This window comes from Sapajus apella, unplaced genomic scaffold (genome assembly GCF_009761245.1).
Source record: "Sapajus apella isolate SASKATOON/1434 unplaced genomic scaffold, GSC_monkey_1.0 scaffold103, whole genome shotgun sequence".
Taxonomy (NCBI): domain Eukaryota; kingdom Metazoa; phylum Chordata; class Mammalia; order Primates; family Cebidae; genus Sapajus; species Sapajus apella.
In genome coordinates this window covers 4,797,786-4,815,905 of record NW_022437043.1, presented here as the reverse complement: position 1 = coordinate 4,815,905, position 18,120 = coordinate 4,797,786, and the positions used below count along the sequence as shown (strand labels likewise).

The window sequence follows — 18,120 nt, the reverse complement described above, 5'->3', positions numbered from 1 at the left end:
CATAGTAGACTTTTCAATAAATGGTGCTGGATCATCTTGCTTCCATATGAAATAAATGAATCTTGACTCCAACACATATTACATGCTAAAATCCTTTCCAGATGGACTGTGTTTCTAAATGTGAAAGCTAAAACAGTAAAACTTTTACATGACCCTGAGGTAGACGAAGGTTTCCTAACAAGACATAATGTATACCAACCATAAAGGAAAGAATGATCAATGATATGGTGTGTTTCTTTTTTTTTTTTTTTTTTGTCATACAAAGGGGTGAAAATATTTTTTAATGCAATAAAAATAAGAAAAGTAGAATGGAGTGACATAGACAACTAATTAATACAAGCATTAAAATTTTTTTCTAGATTTTATAACATTTTAAAATTATCCAGCTTTTAAAACTTTGTGATTTGTTGTATTGTCTTTTTCTAAATATTCACATTTGCACCAAATTTTTAATTTATAAATTTGTATTCTTTTTAATTTATTGTATGTCTGATCCAATAAACCTGGAACATCTCATGCCCTAACTGAATTAGCCCCAATAACTCAAAATAAGTGAAAATGTCTATAATAAAAATTTGATTTAATGTAGGGGCTAAAGTGGATGGAAATCTAAGCTCTGAAATGAGATTCCCTGAGATAAAAAATCTTTGCTCCACAATTTGCTATTCATGTGACCTTGGGCAAGTTACTTAGCATATCTAAACCTCAACTTTCTCATTTAAAAAGAGATTGGATTAGACAGTGTAATTCCTTGTTGCTCTGTATAACTGTATGATAATAACATGAAACATAGTGAGCAATCAATTAATTAAAATTAGTATCATGTTGAATGGAAGCTTGGATTCCCTAAAATTTCACATCAGCTCTATGGATTCCTAATTGTTCTTTCAGGTATGTGTAAGGGAAGAAGAGGTCTAGCGTGGCAACTGACCTACCTGTCCATTCTTTTAACTAGCATAGTCCCACGGGTGCTTCATTTCACATCTTCATCGTTTTGTTGTAGATATGTGGCAAGTGTATTTTGTTTTTTAGCCCAGTCCCATAATCTTTGTCTTTTATAGCAGAATTCAACTCATTTCAATTTCTTTGCATTATAACATACTTGATTTTATGCCTCCTATCATTTTTCCCCCTTTTTTCTCCTATGTTTTTTGTTTGCTATTTATTCTAGTTGATTAATATTTCTTCTCTTTCCCTTTTCCTATTTTTGGTTGCATGGTCATGTTTCTTTTCTTTAATTTTCTTTCTTTCTTTTTTTTTTTTTTTTTTTGAGACAGAGTCTCACTCTGTCCCCCCAGGCTGGAGTGCATTGGCGAGATCTCAGCTCACTGCAACCGCCTCCCAGGTTCAAGCGATTCTCATGCATTAGCCTCCTGAGTAGCTGGGATTACAGGCGTCTGCCACCACACCTGGCTAATTTTTATATTTTTAGTAGAGATAGGGTTTCACCATGTTGGCCAGGCTGGTGTCAAACTCCTGACCTCAGGTGATTCGCCTGCCTCGGCTCCCAAAGTGCTTGGATTACGGGTGTGAGCCACTGCACCCAGCCAGCCATGTTTCTCTTAATCTCCTTTTAGGTTTTTATTATTTTTGAAATTTGATTGTTTGGAATTTCAATTATTTTTTAATCAATTTCTGCTAGTAGTTGCCTTTACCTTCCTTACAAATATGATTGTTTATATTTTCTGTATTACTAAATCCAAATAATATTGTACCAATATCTGCCCATGGAGATTTGTAATTTGCCTTCTCATTTCACTCAGTAAGTTTTCTCAGGGAATTTTTGTTTGTTTGTTTGAGATGGAGCCTCGCTCTGTCTCCCAGGCTGGAGTGCAATGGCGCAATCTTGGCTCACTGCAACCTCCGCCTCCCAGGTTCAAGCGATTCTCCTGCCTCAGTCTCCCAAGTAGCTGGGACTACAGGTGTGTGACACCATGCCCAGCTATTTTTTTGTATTTTTAGTAGAGATGGAGTTTCACTGTATTAGCCAGGATGGTCTCAATCTCCTGACCTCGTGATCCACCCGCCTCAGCCTCCCAAAGTGCTGGAATTATAGGCTTGAGCCACCATGCCTGGCCAGCGAATTTTTAAATTTCAGCCTAGTAATAGTAACAGCCTTATTTACTACAAATGCCCAATTACGTTGTTTTCTTTACGCAGATATAATTATATGTCAATTGCAAGAATCCTATCTCAAAACTGCTTTCCTCCTATTCTGAGGTTTCTCTGTCTGTTCCGTTTACCATTGTTTAGACTATTCCCTTGAGTGTTCTCCTGAGATTGGAATATTGGCATAAAATGCTAGAAATGCTTTTATGTCTAAAATTGTCTTCTTTTGCTCTGACAAAAGAATGGTATCTAGCTAGGGTGAGTTTAGAATTCTTGGATCTCAACCCTTCTCTCTCAATAATTTGTAGAGTTTTCTTCTAATACGGCTTCTGTTGTTGCAAATAAATCTAGTGCCATTGTGATCTTTTATTCTTGTAAATAACATATTGGTTCTTCCTGGAAGTGTTGGAAATGTAGGTATCTGAGGTCATCGATTCAGCCCATGAGAGTTTATTAATTGGGGTACTAAGGTGGTGAATGATTGCAAGTCTGGGATTCACAAGGAATTACAGGTCAGTTTTGGGGGGGCCTGTGGACATTAGTTATTGCACTACTATATGAGTTGCTGCATGATGGACTGGACCTTCTGTTACTGAAGGTTTTATGGGAGTCATTGATCTATTGACGGTGAGCTGCCTGGGTTGGTGATAATTTGAGGAGCCTGTGGAAACCCGTTGATGACACCATTTGGGACACAATTTTTGTCAAGCAGTGTGGGCTATAGGGATTTAAAAGCCTGTGCAGACCTGTTGGTTTTCAGGGCCTGATGGGAATTGCAGAGGAGAAAGGACAAGTTTAAGTTTTCATCTTTGACAGAAGAGGGTGGGCTCTATCCTTTGCACAGAATGTACACTGAATTACACAGAAGCTCAGTTTATGCTCAAGCGACATAGTTACCCCTTAGCAAGGACACTTTGAAGGTAGCAGGAACCACAGTGTTCATTGTGATTCTGCCATGTATAGAGTACCAGATGGCTCGGTAGTTAAGAAAGTGTACTTAGGAGCCAGGCATACCTGGGTTTGAATCCCTGCTCTTCCCCCTAATCTGAGTGATCTTGGGGCAAATTTCTTAATATTTCTGAACAGCTCTATCTGATGGCAAATTGGATTAGTAATAACAGTAATGCCTAGTTCACAGGATGAGTGTGAAAATTAAATGAGGTACCTAATAAAACATGCCTTGCACCTTGTAATAATAGCACTATTTAATATGAGTTGAGCATGTTGTGGGTACCAGGTAGGTATGTGTAGAAGCATCATTTCATTTAATTCTAACAACCCTATGACATAGGTATTTTCATCCTGTTTTAAGATGAAGAAACTTCAGTAAAGTGACTTCCCCAGATTCTAGCTAGAACATAGAAGAGCTTAAATACAAACGCTCATTGATTTTATACCAGATCTCGTGAATTTTCCTCATGTTTTGCTTTAATATTTGGTGTGGGTTTTACCGAACTTTTCTCTTCTGCAGCATCCAGCACAGTGAGTGGCCGCCTGGGTACCCCCAGAAACCATTTGTGGGCGAACGTGGAGTGATGACCATGTGAACGCTGTCTTTCCAGGGTTTCTTGGAACCTCTGCAGAGTCTGGAGGCCAGGCTCCTCAGTGGAAACTGCAGGATATTCCTTCTGACCCCTGCTCGCCTCGCCCCAGCAGCTCTGGTTGAGTCCACAGATGCCAGCTTGGCTTCCAGCTTGGGAAACAGTTGGGTTGTCAGCAGGAGAGCCTGAAGGCTGAGGCCCAACGTAAACATGGCAGCTAATGGGGACTCTTCCCCATGGTCCCTGGCCCTGGCTACAGAGGGACATGGCAGCTCATGTGAGGTGAGGAGGGAGAGGACCCCGGAGGCAATAATTCATTCAGTGAGGACATACCCTGACCTGTCAAAAGGGCCTACGGGCAGGAGCAGGTGAGTCAGAGGAAGCGGCAGATGCCGGACCTGCTGCGCTGGAGACAGATAGGGTCCTCCCGCTGAGAGTGAGCACCTCTTGGCTGATGTGGCCACATCCAGAGCCCTGCATGTTTCAGTGGCCAGTGCAATGTGACTGATTACACTGGAGGAGAGGGAGGATGTGGAAGGTGAACCCCACAGCCTAGAGAGTGAGGACAGCTCCCTGCAGGGTATCTGAGGGTGAGGTCCGGGTGGAAGTGGCCACCCATCCATTGCCAGTAAGACTCCATCCCTCACCCCAGCACCAACCCTTCCCTCTCCATTGGCTCTTTACAGACGTCAGCTGATCCCCACCAGAGCCTACAGTCTCTAGCTCTCCCTGTAATTCCAGCACTTTGGGAGGCTGAGGCAGGTGGATTGCTTGAGGTCAGGAGTTCAAGACTAGCCTGACCAACATGGCGAAACCCTGTCTCTACTAAAAATACAAAAAGTTAGCCGAGCATGGTGGCACATGCCTGTAGTCCCAGCTACTCGGAAGGCTGAGGAAGGAGAATTGCTTGAACCCAGGAGGTGCAGGTTGCAGTGAGCCAAGATCACACCACTGCACTCTAGCCTGGGTGACAGAGTGAGACTCCGTCTCAAAAAAAAAAAAAAGAAAGATGAATAAAATGTCCCCAGAAGCCATGTGACTCGCCCAGGCCTCTCAGGTTGGCGGTGACAGCACTAGACTAGAGCCAGCTCTCCTGTCTGTGTCTTCCACCCTCACCGCACCACAGTTGAGATCAAGTTTCCCGTTCAGAGTTCCTGTTGAAATTCCGCAAGCCTGGGAGCATGATGAGCGAGCCAGGCCCTGGCTGACAACTCCCTCCTTTCAGACCTACCTGTGGATGCTGTTGGCTCTGGAAGGGTTCATCATCTCAGGGGCTCAGGGTCATGCGGTTATTAGGATAATATTAAAGTTTGAAATATTATTTTTTTGTCATTTTATTAACTGCATAATAAAATATTAGAACGTATAGGTTAACAGATAGAAGAGACTAAAAAATTACTTGTAATTCCAACATTACCCAAAGTTAACCAGTGTTAACATTTAGCTGTATTTCCTTTCAGTTGTTTTTTCCTTTGTATGCGTGTGTGTGCATATGTGTGAGTATATGTGTGGGGCCTGAGTGTGCATCCATACTGTACACATATACATATATAGCTCAAGTTTTAAAACAGAATCATACTATTTGGTTACCTCATTTTTAACTGGGCAGTTTAGCATAATTTGCTAGGCAGCAAGTAGTTTACTTCATACACTTATGATGTCCACAATTTAGCCAGTTCACTATTTTTTTAATTTTATGTATTTATTTATTTTTTCCAATGTTGGCATTTATGTGCATTTAATTTCTTTAAAAAAAAAAAAAAAGAAGAGAGAAAGAAAGAAAAAAAAAAGAATAAAAAAAAATGGAGAGGAAGAAAGGGGAAGAGGGAGAGAGAACGGGGGTGTTGCTTTATTGCCCAGGCTAGAATGCAGCCTAAAAATGGGTATGGCTGTAATTGTGCTTAATAATAGAGACATGAAAAAAAAAAATGAGGGAAGAAAATAATAAACAAGCAGCCAACCAATATTTCATTGAAACCTGTAAATAGATGTGATGTGGTACTGATAAGAGTGTATATTTTGTGTATTTAAAGTGGAGAGTTCTATAAATGTTAATTAAGTTTACTTGTTCCAGATCTGAGTTCAAATCCTGGATATCATTGTTAATTTTCTGTCGCATTGATCTGTCTAATATTGATGTTGAAGTCTCCCACTATTATTGTGTGGGAGTCTAAGTCTCTTTATAAGTCTTATATATCTGGGTATTCCTGTATTAGGTGCGTATGTATTTAGGATCTTTAGATCTTCTTGTTGCATTGATCCTTTTATCATTATGTAATATCCTTCTTTGCTTCTTATGATCTTTGTTGCTTTGAAGTCTATTTTATCAGAGGCAAAAATTACAACTCCTGCTTTTTATTTATTTATTTTTGCTCTCCGTTTGGTTGGTAAATCATTCTCCATCCCTTTGTTTTGAGTCTTTGCGTATCCTTGCATGTGAGATGGGTCTGGATGCAGCATACTGATGGGTTTTCGCTTTATTTTTGCCTGTCTATGTCTTTGGATTGGGGGATTTAGTCGATTTAAATTTAGAATTAATAAGAATATTTGTGAGTTTAATACTGTCATTTAATGTTAGCTGGCTGTTTTGCCCATTAGTTGATGTAAATTCTTGATTATGTTGATGCTCTTTACTTTTTGGTATTTTTTAGAAAGGCTGATACTGGTTGTTCCTTTCTATTTGTAGTGGTTCTTTCAGAAGCTCTTGTAAAGCAGGCCTGGTGGTGATGAAGTCTCTGAGTGCTTGCTTGTTCACAAAAGATTTTATTTTTCCTTCGCTTATGAAGCTTAGTTTGGCTGGATGTAAAATTCTGGGTTGAAAGTTCTTTTCTTTAAGGATGTTGAATATTGGCCCCCACTCTCTTCTGGCTTGTAAGGTTTCTGCTGAGAGATCTGCTGTGAGTCTGATAGGCTTCCCTTTATGGGTAACCTGACCTTTCTCTCTGGCTGCCCTCAGTATTTTCTCCTTCATTTCAACCCTGGTGAATCTGGCGATTATGTGCCTTGAGGTTGGTCTTCTTGAGGAATATATTTGTGGTGTTCTCTGTATTACTTGGAGTTGAATATTGTCCTGCCTTGCTAGGTTGGGAAAGTTTTCCTGAATAATATCCTGAAGCGTATTTTCCAGCTTGGATTGATTCTCTTCGTCACATTCAGGCACACCTATCAAACGTAAATTAGGTCTTTTCACATAGTCCCATATTTCTTGGAGACTTTGCTCGTTCCTTTTTATCCTTTTTTCTCTAATCTTGTCTCGTTTTATTTCATTAAGTTGGTCTTCGACCTCTGATATCTTTTCTTCTGCTTGATCAATCCGGTTGTTAAAACTTGTGCATACTTCACGAAGTTCTTGTATTGTGTTTTTCAGCTCCATTAATTCACTTATATTCCTCTCTAAATTGTGTATTCTTGTTAACATTTCGTCAAACCTTTTTTCTAAGTTCTTAGTTTCTTTACATTGGGTTAGAACAAGTCCTTTTAATTCACTGAAGTTTCTTATCATCCACCTTTTGAAGCCTGCTTCTGTTAATGGAACACACTCGTTCTCCATCAGGCCTTGTTCCGTTCCTGATGAGGAACTGTGATCCCCTGTAGAGGGAGAGGCGTTCTGATTTTGGGTATTCTCAGCCTTTTTAGGCTGGTTTCTTCCCTTTGTTATAGATTTATCCATCTGTGGTCATTATAATTACCGTCTTTATAATTGGGTTTCTGAGTGGACATCCAACTTGTTGATTCCCAGCGCTAAAATCTGAGCAACCCACTGCGCCGGCCAAAACAGTGGCGTTAAGATTGATGGTGCTTTTCTGACTCTGCACCAAGAACCGCCACACCAAGGCAGCAGCAAAACCACCTTGCTGGCCACAAGAGTCGCGCTGGTGACCCGTGGGGCTCCTCCGCTGGGAATCTCCTGGTGCGTGAGCAACAAAAATTCATCTGAAAGTGTGGCGTCCTCTGGTTCTCTCCACTTTCACTGGGAGCTACAATCCCTAGCTGCTAGTGATCAGGCATCTTGGATCTCTCTCTATTTTAATGGTTCTTCTCTGAGGCAGTCTCCCTCTGTTGCCCAGGCTAGAGTGCAGTGATGCAGTCTCGGCTCACTGCAGCCTCAACCTCCTGGGCTCAGGCCATCCTCCCACCTTAGCCTTCCAAGTAGCTGGGACTACAGGCACGTGCCACCATGCCCGGCTGATCTCAAACTCCTGGGCCCAAGTGATCTTCCTGCCTTGGCCTCCCAAAGTGCTGGGATTACAGGTGTGAGTCACCATCATGCCCTGCAAATTTTATTTTTAATTGACAAATAATAAATGTATATATTTATGGGGTACAATGTAATGTTTTGATATTCGTACACATTATAGAATATTTAAATCAACCTAGTTAACATATCCATTACCTCACAGACTTCTCATTTCTTTGGTGATATGAGCATTTAAAATCTACTCTCTTTGCAATTCTGAAATAACATAATATCATTATTAACTATAGTCACCACACTGCAATATATCTCAAAAACTTATTCCCTCTAACAAAAACTTTGTATACTTTGACCAATGTCTTCCCATCCCCCAACAACCAGTCCACTAATAATGTGCATTTAGGGTATTTCAGGTTTTGTTTTTTTTTTTTTTTGGAGACAGAGTCTCACTCTGTCGCCTAGGCTGGAGTGCAGTGGCATGATTTTGGCTCACTGCAACCTCTGCCTCCCGGTTCAAGCGATTCTCCTGCCTCAACCTCTCGAGTAGCTGGGACTACAGGCACACGCTGCCATGCCCGGCTAATTTTTTTTTGTATTTTAGTAGAGACCATGTTTCCCAGACTGGACTCGAGCTCCTGAGCTCAGGCAATATGCCTGCCTCAGCCTCCCAAAGTGCTAGGATTACAGGCATGAGCCACTGCATCCAGCCTGTTTTTTTTTTTTTTTTTTAAATGAGACAAAGTTTTACTCTTGTTGCCCAGGCTGGAGTGCAATGGCACAATCTCAGCTCACTGCAAGCTCCACCTCCCGGCTTCAAGCGATTCTCCTGCCTCAGCCTCCCAAGTAGCTGGGATTGCAGGTATGTGCCACCATGCCCGGCTAATTTTGTATTTTTAGGAGAGACAGGGTTTTTCCATGTTGGTCAGGCTGGTCTCAAACTCCCAACTTCAGGACCGCCTTAGCCTCCCAAAGTGCTGGGATTACAGGCATGAGCCACTGCAGTCAGTGTGCCCCACCTATTTCAGGTTTTCTATTGTGATTTAAACTGCTATGATAAAATTCCTACATTTAAATCTTTCTGCCAGCCAAGCATGATGGCTCATGCCTGTAATCCCAGCACTTTGGGAGACCAAGGTGGGCAGATCGCTTGAGCTCAGGAGTTTGAGACCAGCCTGGGCAACATAGTAAGACCCCATCTCAACAAAAATACAAAAATTAGCTGGGTGTGGTGGTATGCGCCTATAGTCCCACCTACTCAGGAGGCTGAGGTGGAAGGATCACTTGAGCCCAGGAGGCTGAGGCTACAGTGAGCCAAGATCACACCACTGCACTCCAGCCTGGGTGACAGAGAGAGACTGTATCTCAAAATAAGCAAGTAAATAAATAAATAAATATTTCTGCCAAGTCATTGAAGTTATATTTTTGAGTCAAAGGTATAGGGGCATTAAATGGTAAATGAATCAGTGCCCGGCAGTAGTACACTTCCACCTTGTCTAAGCCCTGCTCAGTCATATCAGTCACGGACCCACAGGTTAGGGCCATGACAGTGTGGTCCTCCCCACTCCTGCGGGTGGCCTCTTGCCCAGCCAATAGTGGGGATTTCTAGAGGAATGATTCTGGGCTCTGCAAGGCGCATTTTTCCATTCATCTCTTCCTTCCCAACCACAGATCTCTGACCCATCTCAAGAAGAGATGGAAATGACCAAGACCCTGGGGGGAATATATATTTCATTAAACATCAGGGAGTAGGGTATAGGCAGAGATACCAAGGAACCAATAAAAATGTCCCCAGGTGTTGACGAGCAGCCAGTTGTATCAAGAAACAGTGGCTGAAGATGGAGAAGCTGCAGAGTGATCCATAAGGTAAAGAGGGCTCAGGGGAGCCACAAGGGAATAAGGAACAGAGATCATGGTGCATTTACAGGAGATGGAGAATAACCAAGGGGTCCAGGGTACAGGTGGAAGAACAATAAAATAAACAGTACATGAGTCAGATGCTGCATAGCAGCAAGACCAAGAAACAGTTGCTGAGGCTGGAGAAGTAGTGATCCTCCTCAGGGAAGAGCCGAGGGTTAAAGAACAGTGAGAAGGATCACGAAATAGGAGGAGGTACCAGGAAATAGATAGCAGCCAGATGGAGCAGTCAGTATCCAGAGGGGTGAGGAAGCAGAAGAATCAGATAAAATGGAAAAGGCAAACATATCCAAGGAACTTGATATGAGCCTGAGGGATAAGCAAATTCCCGAGGAACCAGAAAGCTGTTCTTTGGTTTAGAAGAGAACTTGAGGATAAAGGCAAAAGACAGAGATACCAGGGAACAGAGAATGGATTGCAGCCAGAGGGACCAGGAGACAATTGCTGAGGCTGTAGAATGGGCAGAGTGATCCGGGAAGGGACAGAGCCCATGGAACAGGTGGAAAGATGAGAGAAGAGCCTCTGAAGCTGCGGAATGGCCTAGAGTACTGGGGAACACCTGGAGCAAGGAACGGTCACTGAGACTGGGGTCAGCCAGAGGGAGCAGTCAAGATATGCTTAGGGCTGAGGGTCCACCAGAGGCCCCAGGAAGTAACCAGAGGAACTAGGGGAGAGGTCAAGTGAGCATTAAACTTATATGTGGTGGGGGGTAGCAGCCTGATTGACCAGGGGCCAGTTAGAGAGACTAGAGGAGAGCCAGAAGGAATAGTATAATAAGTGAGGTAACAGCCCGAGGGCCCGTGCAGTAGTTACTGGGGTGAAGTTACAGTTGGAGTGGCTGCAAAACAGCCAGAGTTCCCAGGACCATCCTGGTTTGCCTGTGACTGAGAGGACATGGGACTTGCAGTGCTGAAACAGGAACATTCCTGGGCAAACTGAGGCACTTGGTCACCCTACCCAGGAAGCAACCAGTGGAACCAGCCAATAGTCAGACGTAATTTGAGTAATGGAGGGAGTGGAAATACAGAATCCAGCCGTGGCATAGAACACGCAGTAGTGCACTTTAATGGATAAAGGCGTAAGCTAAGGAGCCAGCTAGTTAGGTACTACTCAAAGTGTGGTCCATGGACCAGATACATGAGCATCACAGGAGAGCACAATAGAAATGTATTCAACGGCCAGGCATGGTGGCTTGCACCTGTAATCCCAACACTTTGGGAGGCTGAAGCGGGAAGATTGTTTGAGGCCAGGAATTCAAGAGCAGCCTGGGCAACATGGCGAAATCCCATCTACAAAAAAAAAAAAAAAAAAAAAGAAATTAGCTGGGTAGAGTGGTACTGAGGTGGGAGGGTCATCTGAGCCTGGGAGGTGGAGGCTGCAGTGAGCTGTGATCGTGCCACTGCACTCCAGCCTGGGTGACATAGTGATGCCCTGTCTCAAAGAAAGAAAGAGGAAGGGAGGAAGAAGAGAAAGAGAGAATGGAAAGAAAGAAACGTACTCAAGGAGCTGTCCGAGGATAGGGAAGAAGCAGGAGACTAGAGATTAGTCAGCAGAATCCAACAGCAGTCAGTCTGTGTGAGTCAGGAACAGCTGGAAGGAGCAGGAAAGGCCCTTAGGGACCAGGGAACAGTCAGATGGACTAGTGCACAATCAGAATGGTGCCACAGAACAAGGATCAGCTGGAGGGACAACAAAGGGCGCACAGGATAGTCAGAACAGGAAACAAGGCATGAATAGTTAGAGGGATCCAGGTAGAGTCAAAAAAAGCAATAAAAGAAAGGGGGACACTTAGAAGGACAAGAGACATTTACAGGGAATAGGAAACAGGGACCAAGGAAAAGTCAGAGGGAACAAGGACCAGCAGAGGGAGCAGGGACAGATCAGGGTAGACAGAAAACAGCTGTACAGGGAGCAGCCAGGGGAAGCGGGGAAAGCCAGAGGGAGGGAAGAGCAGTTGCAGGGCCACAGAGAACAGTCCGGGGGAGCAGGAATCACTCAGATGGACAGGGAAGAGTAAAAGTAAAATTTAAAAATTAGCTGGACGCGGTGGGGTACACATGTAGTCTCAGCTATTTGGGAGGCTGAGGCAGGAAGGATCCCTTGAGCCCAGGAGTTTCAGGCTGCAGTGAGCCATGATTGCACCACTGCAATCCAGCCTGGGCAACAGAGCAAGATCCTGTCTCAAAAAAGTAAAAAAAGAAAATATCCTTCATATTTTTTCACAAAGACCAAAGTCTCATGAGACAGAAACACCTACGGACACAAGTTACATGGAGCAGGCTTATTACTTACAGGTAGGCAGGCAGGGCAGCAGAAGCCTAGGCTTCATTGCAAGCTGGTCCCCCAAGGCTCAGGAAAGCTGCTTGGTGCAGATGGAGTCTCATCTGTGGATGCCCCACTTGTACCACAGCTGAGGAATCCCAGAAAGCAGCCCACCTTGGGTTTTATACCCTAGGACAACCCAACGTGCACCCAACGCTTGGGGCTAAAGCACTGGACATCCAGTTTCGAGGAGAGCCCCCGGCCGTCTCTCCTGTTTGAGCCAGTCCCTCCTCAGCTCAGGATGTTCCTTTTCCAGCACATTCTACAGTTATTCTTGAGAACTGCAAGCAAGAAAGAGGGGACAACTGAGTTGGTCCAAGACCACCCAGAAAGTTATTCTGCAAAGACCAGGGCACCCCCAGGCTAGGGTGAGCCTGCAGAGCAGCTGGGTCCCTGGCCCCAGGCTCGCTTCCAGCCATGCTCCTAAGTGCCCTGAAAGCCCTTCTGCTAGGCCGGGGGCAGAGTGGATGGGCAAGATCACACCAGGAGGTGACAAGTGTCCTGAGGCAGGAATGAGAACAGCCCTGAAGCAGGAAGCCTGAGCACCCAGCCAGCAGCAGGGTGGGACAGAGCCGGTGGCTAAGGTATCAGGGACAGAATGGGCAGTTGGCAGCCAGTTCTGGCAGCAGAGTATGCCCCCAGGGGTGAGGGTGCAGCATGTGCTGGGGCTGAGATGACCCTGAATAGAGACATTGCTGTGTGACTAGCTGGAGAGCCATGAGGGACTGGGATGGAGGTCCTTACTTAGGATGAGGAAGTCCTTGTAGGAGTCCTTGTGGTGGCAGGGACAGATGCCATCCTCCATGGTAGAAACTGCCCAGAAAATGACACCTTTTCATATGTGGCATGTGAGGCTGGAATCTGGGCATATCTGTGTTATCAGCTTTGTACCCAAATCTCTCCAGAGCCCTCTTTCACCACCCTACACATTCCTTCCCAGCCATGGTGGAATCCAAAGCTTCTATTTTGGTAGGGGAAGGGATCAAACAGGGACATCTCTGGGCAGTGTACCTTGTCTGTATTTCTCTTGCATCTGTCAATGCTGGTATAATGCCTGGCATAGTCTTTGTGCATGTGCCATTGTGAATGTGACCTTTGTGACTTCCAGGGAGGGAGAGACAGGTGAGGGTGGTCTTTTGTCCACCAGCTCCCAGCACGTATAATAAAAGTTTTTACAGCCAGGTGCTGTGGCTCATACCTGTAATCCCAACTACTTAAGAGGCAAGAGGATCGCTTGAGCCCAGGAGGTTGAGGACAGCCTGGGCAAAATTGTGAGACACCCCTCCCACCACCATCTCCACAAAAAAGTAAAAATAAAATTTAAAAATTAGGTGGGCATGGTGGTGTACACCTGTAGTCGCAGCTACTCAGGAGGCTGAGGTGGGAAGGATACCTTGAGCCCAGGAGTTTGAGGCTGCAGTAAGCTGTGACTGCACCACTGCATTCCAGCCTAGGCAACAGAGCAAGACCCTGTCTCAAAAAAGTAAAAAAAGAGGTCAGGCGCAGTGACTCACACCTGTAATCCCAGAACTTTGGGAGGCTGAGGTGGGCAGATCACCTGAGGCCAGGAGTTCAAGATGAGCCTGACCAACATGGTAAAATCCCATCTCTACTAAAAATACAAAATTAGCTAGGCATGGTGGAAGGCGCCAGTAATCCCAGCTACTCAGGAGGCTGAGGCATGAGAATCGCCTGAACTGGGGAGGCAGAGGTTGCAGTGAGCCAAGATCGTGCCACTGTATCCCAACCTGGGTGACAGTGAGACTCTATCTCAAAAAAAAAAGAAAAAATATATCCTGGCCAGGCACAGTGGCTCAAGCCTGTAATCCTAGCACTTTGGAAGGCCAAAGCAGATGGATCACCTGAGGCCAGGAGTTCAAGACCAGCCTGGCCAACATGGTGAAACCCCATCTCTACTAAAAAGTACAAAAATTATCTGGGCGTGGTGGTGGGCATCTGTAATCCCAGCTGCTCGGGAGGCTGAGGCAGGAGAATCACTTGAACCCAGGAGGTGGAGGTTGCAGTGAGCCAAGATCGTGCCACTGCACTCTAGCCTGGGCAACAAAGTAAAAACCCTTCTCAAAAAAAAAAAAAAAAAGGAAGAAAAGAAAATATCCTTAATTTTTTTTTCAAAGACAGTAGATACTGTACATTTATTGAATACTGATGTTTTTAATCACTGTTTTTAAACCCTTGTGTCATGAAATATTATACATATTTTGAACAATGCTGCTGTAAATATTCTTGAATGCACCCCCGTTGTACATGTGTACATATTCCACGTGGGCATATATATTTCCATGAGTGGACTCACTGTGTCATATTGTCTGCATATCTTCAACATTATCAGTTCGGGCCAAATACTTTGCAATGCAGTTGTAGCAATTCCCACCTCCTCCATCAGCAATACGAGAGTTCTCCCTGCACCACATTCTCTTCAACACTTGGTATTATCAGTCTTTTTCACTTAAGACTTTCTAGGGGTTGTGTAGTGGTATCCATTGTGGTTTTCATTTGTATTCCCTGGTTACTAAGGAGGTTAAACCTTTTTTTAAATATGTTTATTAAAGCCTTGGATTTCCTCTTTTGTAAAATGAATGCTTTGCCCATTTTTCTACTAGGCGGTCTCTTTTTTTCTTGTTGATTTGTACAAGTTCTTTACATCTACTAGCTCTGAGTCCTTTGTTGGTAATGTGAGTTGGAGACATCTTCTCCTCTGTGGCTTTCCCTTTGTTCTCTTTTAATGCTGTCTTTTAAATGAATAGTAGTTCTAAGCTTTGTTGTAGACAGACTTATCAATCATCATGGTTCATGTTTGAGAACTATTTTCCTAATCCAAGATCATGAATGAAGATAGCCATCTGTATTATCTTCCAAAGGCTTTAGAGTTTTTGCTTTTCACATTTAAGTCTGTAATACATGTGGAATTCATATATATTTATTGAGATGGGATCTCATTCTGTTGCCCAGACTGGAATTCAGTGGCACAGACATAGTTCACTGCAGCCTCCACCTTACAAGCTCAGGAGATCTTCCCGCCTCAGCCTCCTGAGTATCTGAGACCACAGGCATATGCCACCCCACTCTGCTAATTTTTATATGTGTGCTATAGGTTTTATATTTTTGTAGAGACAGGGTCTCACCATGTTGCCCAGGCTGCTTTCAAACCTGGACTCTAGCAATCCTCCTGCCTCAGCCTCTCAAAGTGCTGGGATTACAGACATGAGCACCACACCTGGCCTTGGAATTGATTTTTTTTTTTTTTTTTTTTTTTTTGAGATGGAGTCTCACCCTTGTTGCCCAGGCTGGAGTGCAATAGCATGATCTCGACTCACTGCAACTTCCACCTCCTGGGTTCAAGAGATTTGTTGTTGTTTTGGCATGTGATATGAAGTAGAGATCAGATTTGATTTTACTCTTTTCTGTACACAACTGCCCTGGCACCTTTTCTTCTTTTATTTTCTTTATTCTTTTTTTTTTTTTTTTTTTTTTTTTGAAATAGGGTCTTGCTCTGTCACCCAGGGTGGAGTGCAATGACACAATCACAGCTCACTGCAGCCTCAGCTTCCTGGGCTCAAATGATTCTCCCAGCTCAGCCTCCTGAGTAGCTGGGACTACAGGCACATGCAACCATTTCTGCCTAAATTTTTGTGTGTTTTATAGAGACGGGGTTTTGCCATGTTGTCCAGGCTGGTCTCAAGCTCCTGAGCTCAAGCGATCCACCCACCTCAGCCTCCCAAAGTGCTGGGGTTACAGGTGTGAGCCTCTGCACCTGGGCCCTGGCAACATTTGTTAAAAATATTTTTCCTCACTATCTGCCTGGATACCTTTGGCATAAATCAGATGACTGTATATGTGGGTCTGTGTCTGTACTCTCTACTCTTTTTTTTTTTTTTTGGAGATGGAGTTTTACTCTGTCACCCAAGCTGGAGTGCAGTGACCTGGTCTCAGCTCACTGCAACCTCTGCCTCCTGGGTTCTAGCTATCCTCCTGCCTCAGCCTCCCAAGTACCTGGGACTACAGTCACGTGCCACCACACCCAGCTAATTTTTGTATTTTTAGTAGAGACGGGATTTCGCCATGTTGGCCAGGCTGGTCATGAACTCCTGACCTCAGGTGATCTACCTGCCTTGGCCTCCCAAAGTGCTGGGATTACAGGCATGAGCCACCATACCTCGCCTGTACTCTGTATTCTGTTGCAATGGATTATTTGTGTATCCTAGCACCAGGACAACAATATCTTAAATTTCCATTGCTTTGTAAGTCTTGAGATCTTGTAAAGCATGTCCTCCCACATTGCTTTTACTATTCAAGAGCATTTTGGCAGGCCAGGCACAGTAGCTCATGCCTGCAATCCCAGTGCATTAGGAGGCTGAGGTGGGAGGAACACTTGAGGCTAGGAGTTCTAGAGCAGCCTAGGCAACATGGGGAGACCTCGTCTCTACAAAATTAAAAAAAAAAAAAAAACCGAAGCCAGATATGGTAGCATAGGCCTGTGGTTGAGGCTACAGTGAGCTGTGATCACGCCACTGTACCCTAGCCTGGGTGACAAAGTGAGACCATGTCTCTGAAAACAAGATAAAAAATAATTTTTTAATAAAAAAGTGTCTTGGCTATTCCTGGCCATTTGCGCTACTTCCACAGAAATTTTAGAATTGGTTTGTCAGATTTTACAAAAATCCTGTTGTGATTTTAATTGGGATGGCATTGAATTTATTGATTTCTTCTTTTTAAAGGCTTTTTTTCTTGGGCTTTACTTATTTATTTATTTTTTTTTTTGAGACAGAGTCTTGCTCTGTCATGCAGGCTGGAGTGCAGTGGTGCAATCTCAGCTCACTGCAACCTGTGTCTCCCGGGTTCAAGCAATTCTCCTGCTTCAGCCTCCTGAGTAGCTGGGATTACAGGCATGTACCCTTACACCCAGCTAATTTTTGTATTTTTAGTAGAGACAGGGGTCTCTACCCCCATCAGGATGTTGGTCGGGATGATCTCAAACTCGTGACCTCATGATTCACTGACCTTGGCCTACCAAAGTGCTGGGATTACAGGCGTGAGCCACCGTGCCTGGCCTCTATTTTATTTTTATAATGTCTTTATTTTGATGCTTAATGCATGGAATTTTGAACTTTATTCTTTTGTAATATGAGCACTGAAGACCCTAATTTCCACTTTAGTTACCGTTTCTTAATCCTATAAATTCGTACATGTACTGATTACATTGATGTTTAGTGTATCTTCTTAGATGATAGTTTTAAACTTTAAAATGATGATTTCTGAAAAGTTTCCTCTTATTACTGATTTCTGACTTAAATACACTTCATTTAGAGATGGTCTGTAAGATATGATTTCTGTATCTTCTATATCCGTGTGCCCTTCCTGGGCTGTCTCATCTGTTTAGCAGCTCTATATGAGAATTCCCAAATCTTACCTCTATTCTAGTCCAACAACCTCTTGTATAACTCCCTGCATGTTTTACCACATGGACAAAATGTAACATTATGTTACATTTCAACATGGACAAAATGTATCATTATGTTTTATTCTCTTCCCCACTAGAAGGGTAGATTCTCTTCCCTTCCCAATCTACCAGCCCCTCTCAGTATATAGCACTATGATCTGCATGGTTGTGTAAAAGTGATAACTGATAATTGCTCTAGAATTCTTTATTTTTCTCACCCCCATAATTCAGCCTCTTTAAAACACAGTATCAACACCTTCTTTTTGTTTGTTGTTTTTGAGACGGAGTCTCACTCTATCACCCAGGCTGGAGTGCAGTGGTGCGATCTCGGCTCACTGCAACCTCCGTATCCTGAGTTCAAGCAATTCTCCTGCCTCAGCCTCCCGAGCACCTGGGATACAGTGGCCCGCCATGCCCGGCCAATTTTTGTATTTTTGGTAGAGATGGAGGTTTCACCATGTTGACCAGGCTGGTCTCAAACTCTTGACCTCAGGTGATCTGCCTGCCTCGACCTCCCAAAGTGCTGGGATTACAGGCGTGAGCCACCCCTCCTGGCCAACACCTTATTTTACTTGCCCATG

The 18,120-nt window shown here is 43.9% G+C and overlaps 1 protein-coding gene across 4 annotated transcripts in view; it reads left to right on the top strand.

Moving 5' to 3' along the window:
- ZNF41 (zinc finger protein 41) overlaps positions 1-18,120 on the top strand; it is a 50,826-nt gene that overhangs the window by 20,686 nt on the left and 12,020 nt on the right. For 2 of the 4 annotated variants that reach the window (XM_032258476.1, XM_032258475.1), the window contains exon 2: positions 3,672-3,932. In XM_032258476.1, the coding sequence (XP_032114367.1) occupies positions 3,861-3,932 (72 nt within the window). In that variant the 5' untranslated portion in view covers positions 3,672-3,860. Of the gene's footprint in view, positions 1-3,671; positions 4,019-18,120 lie in introns of all 4 variants that reach the window. The other 2 variants (XM_032258472.1, XM_032258473.1) reach the window with 1 other exon arrangement.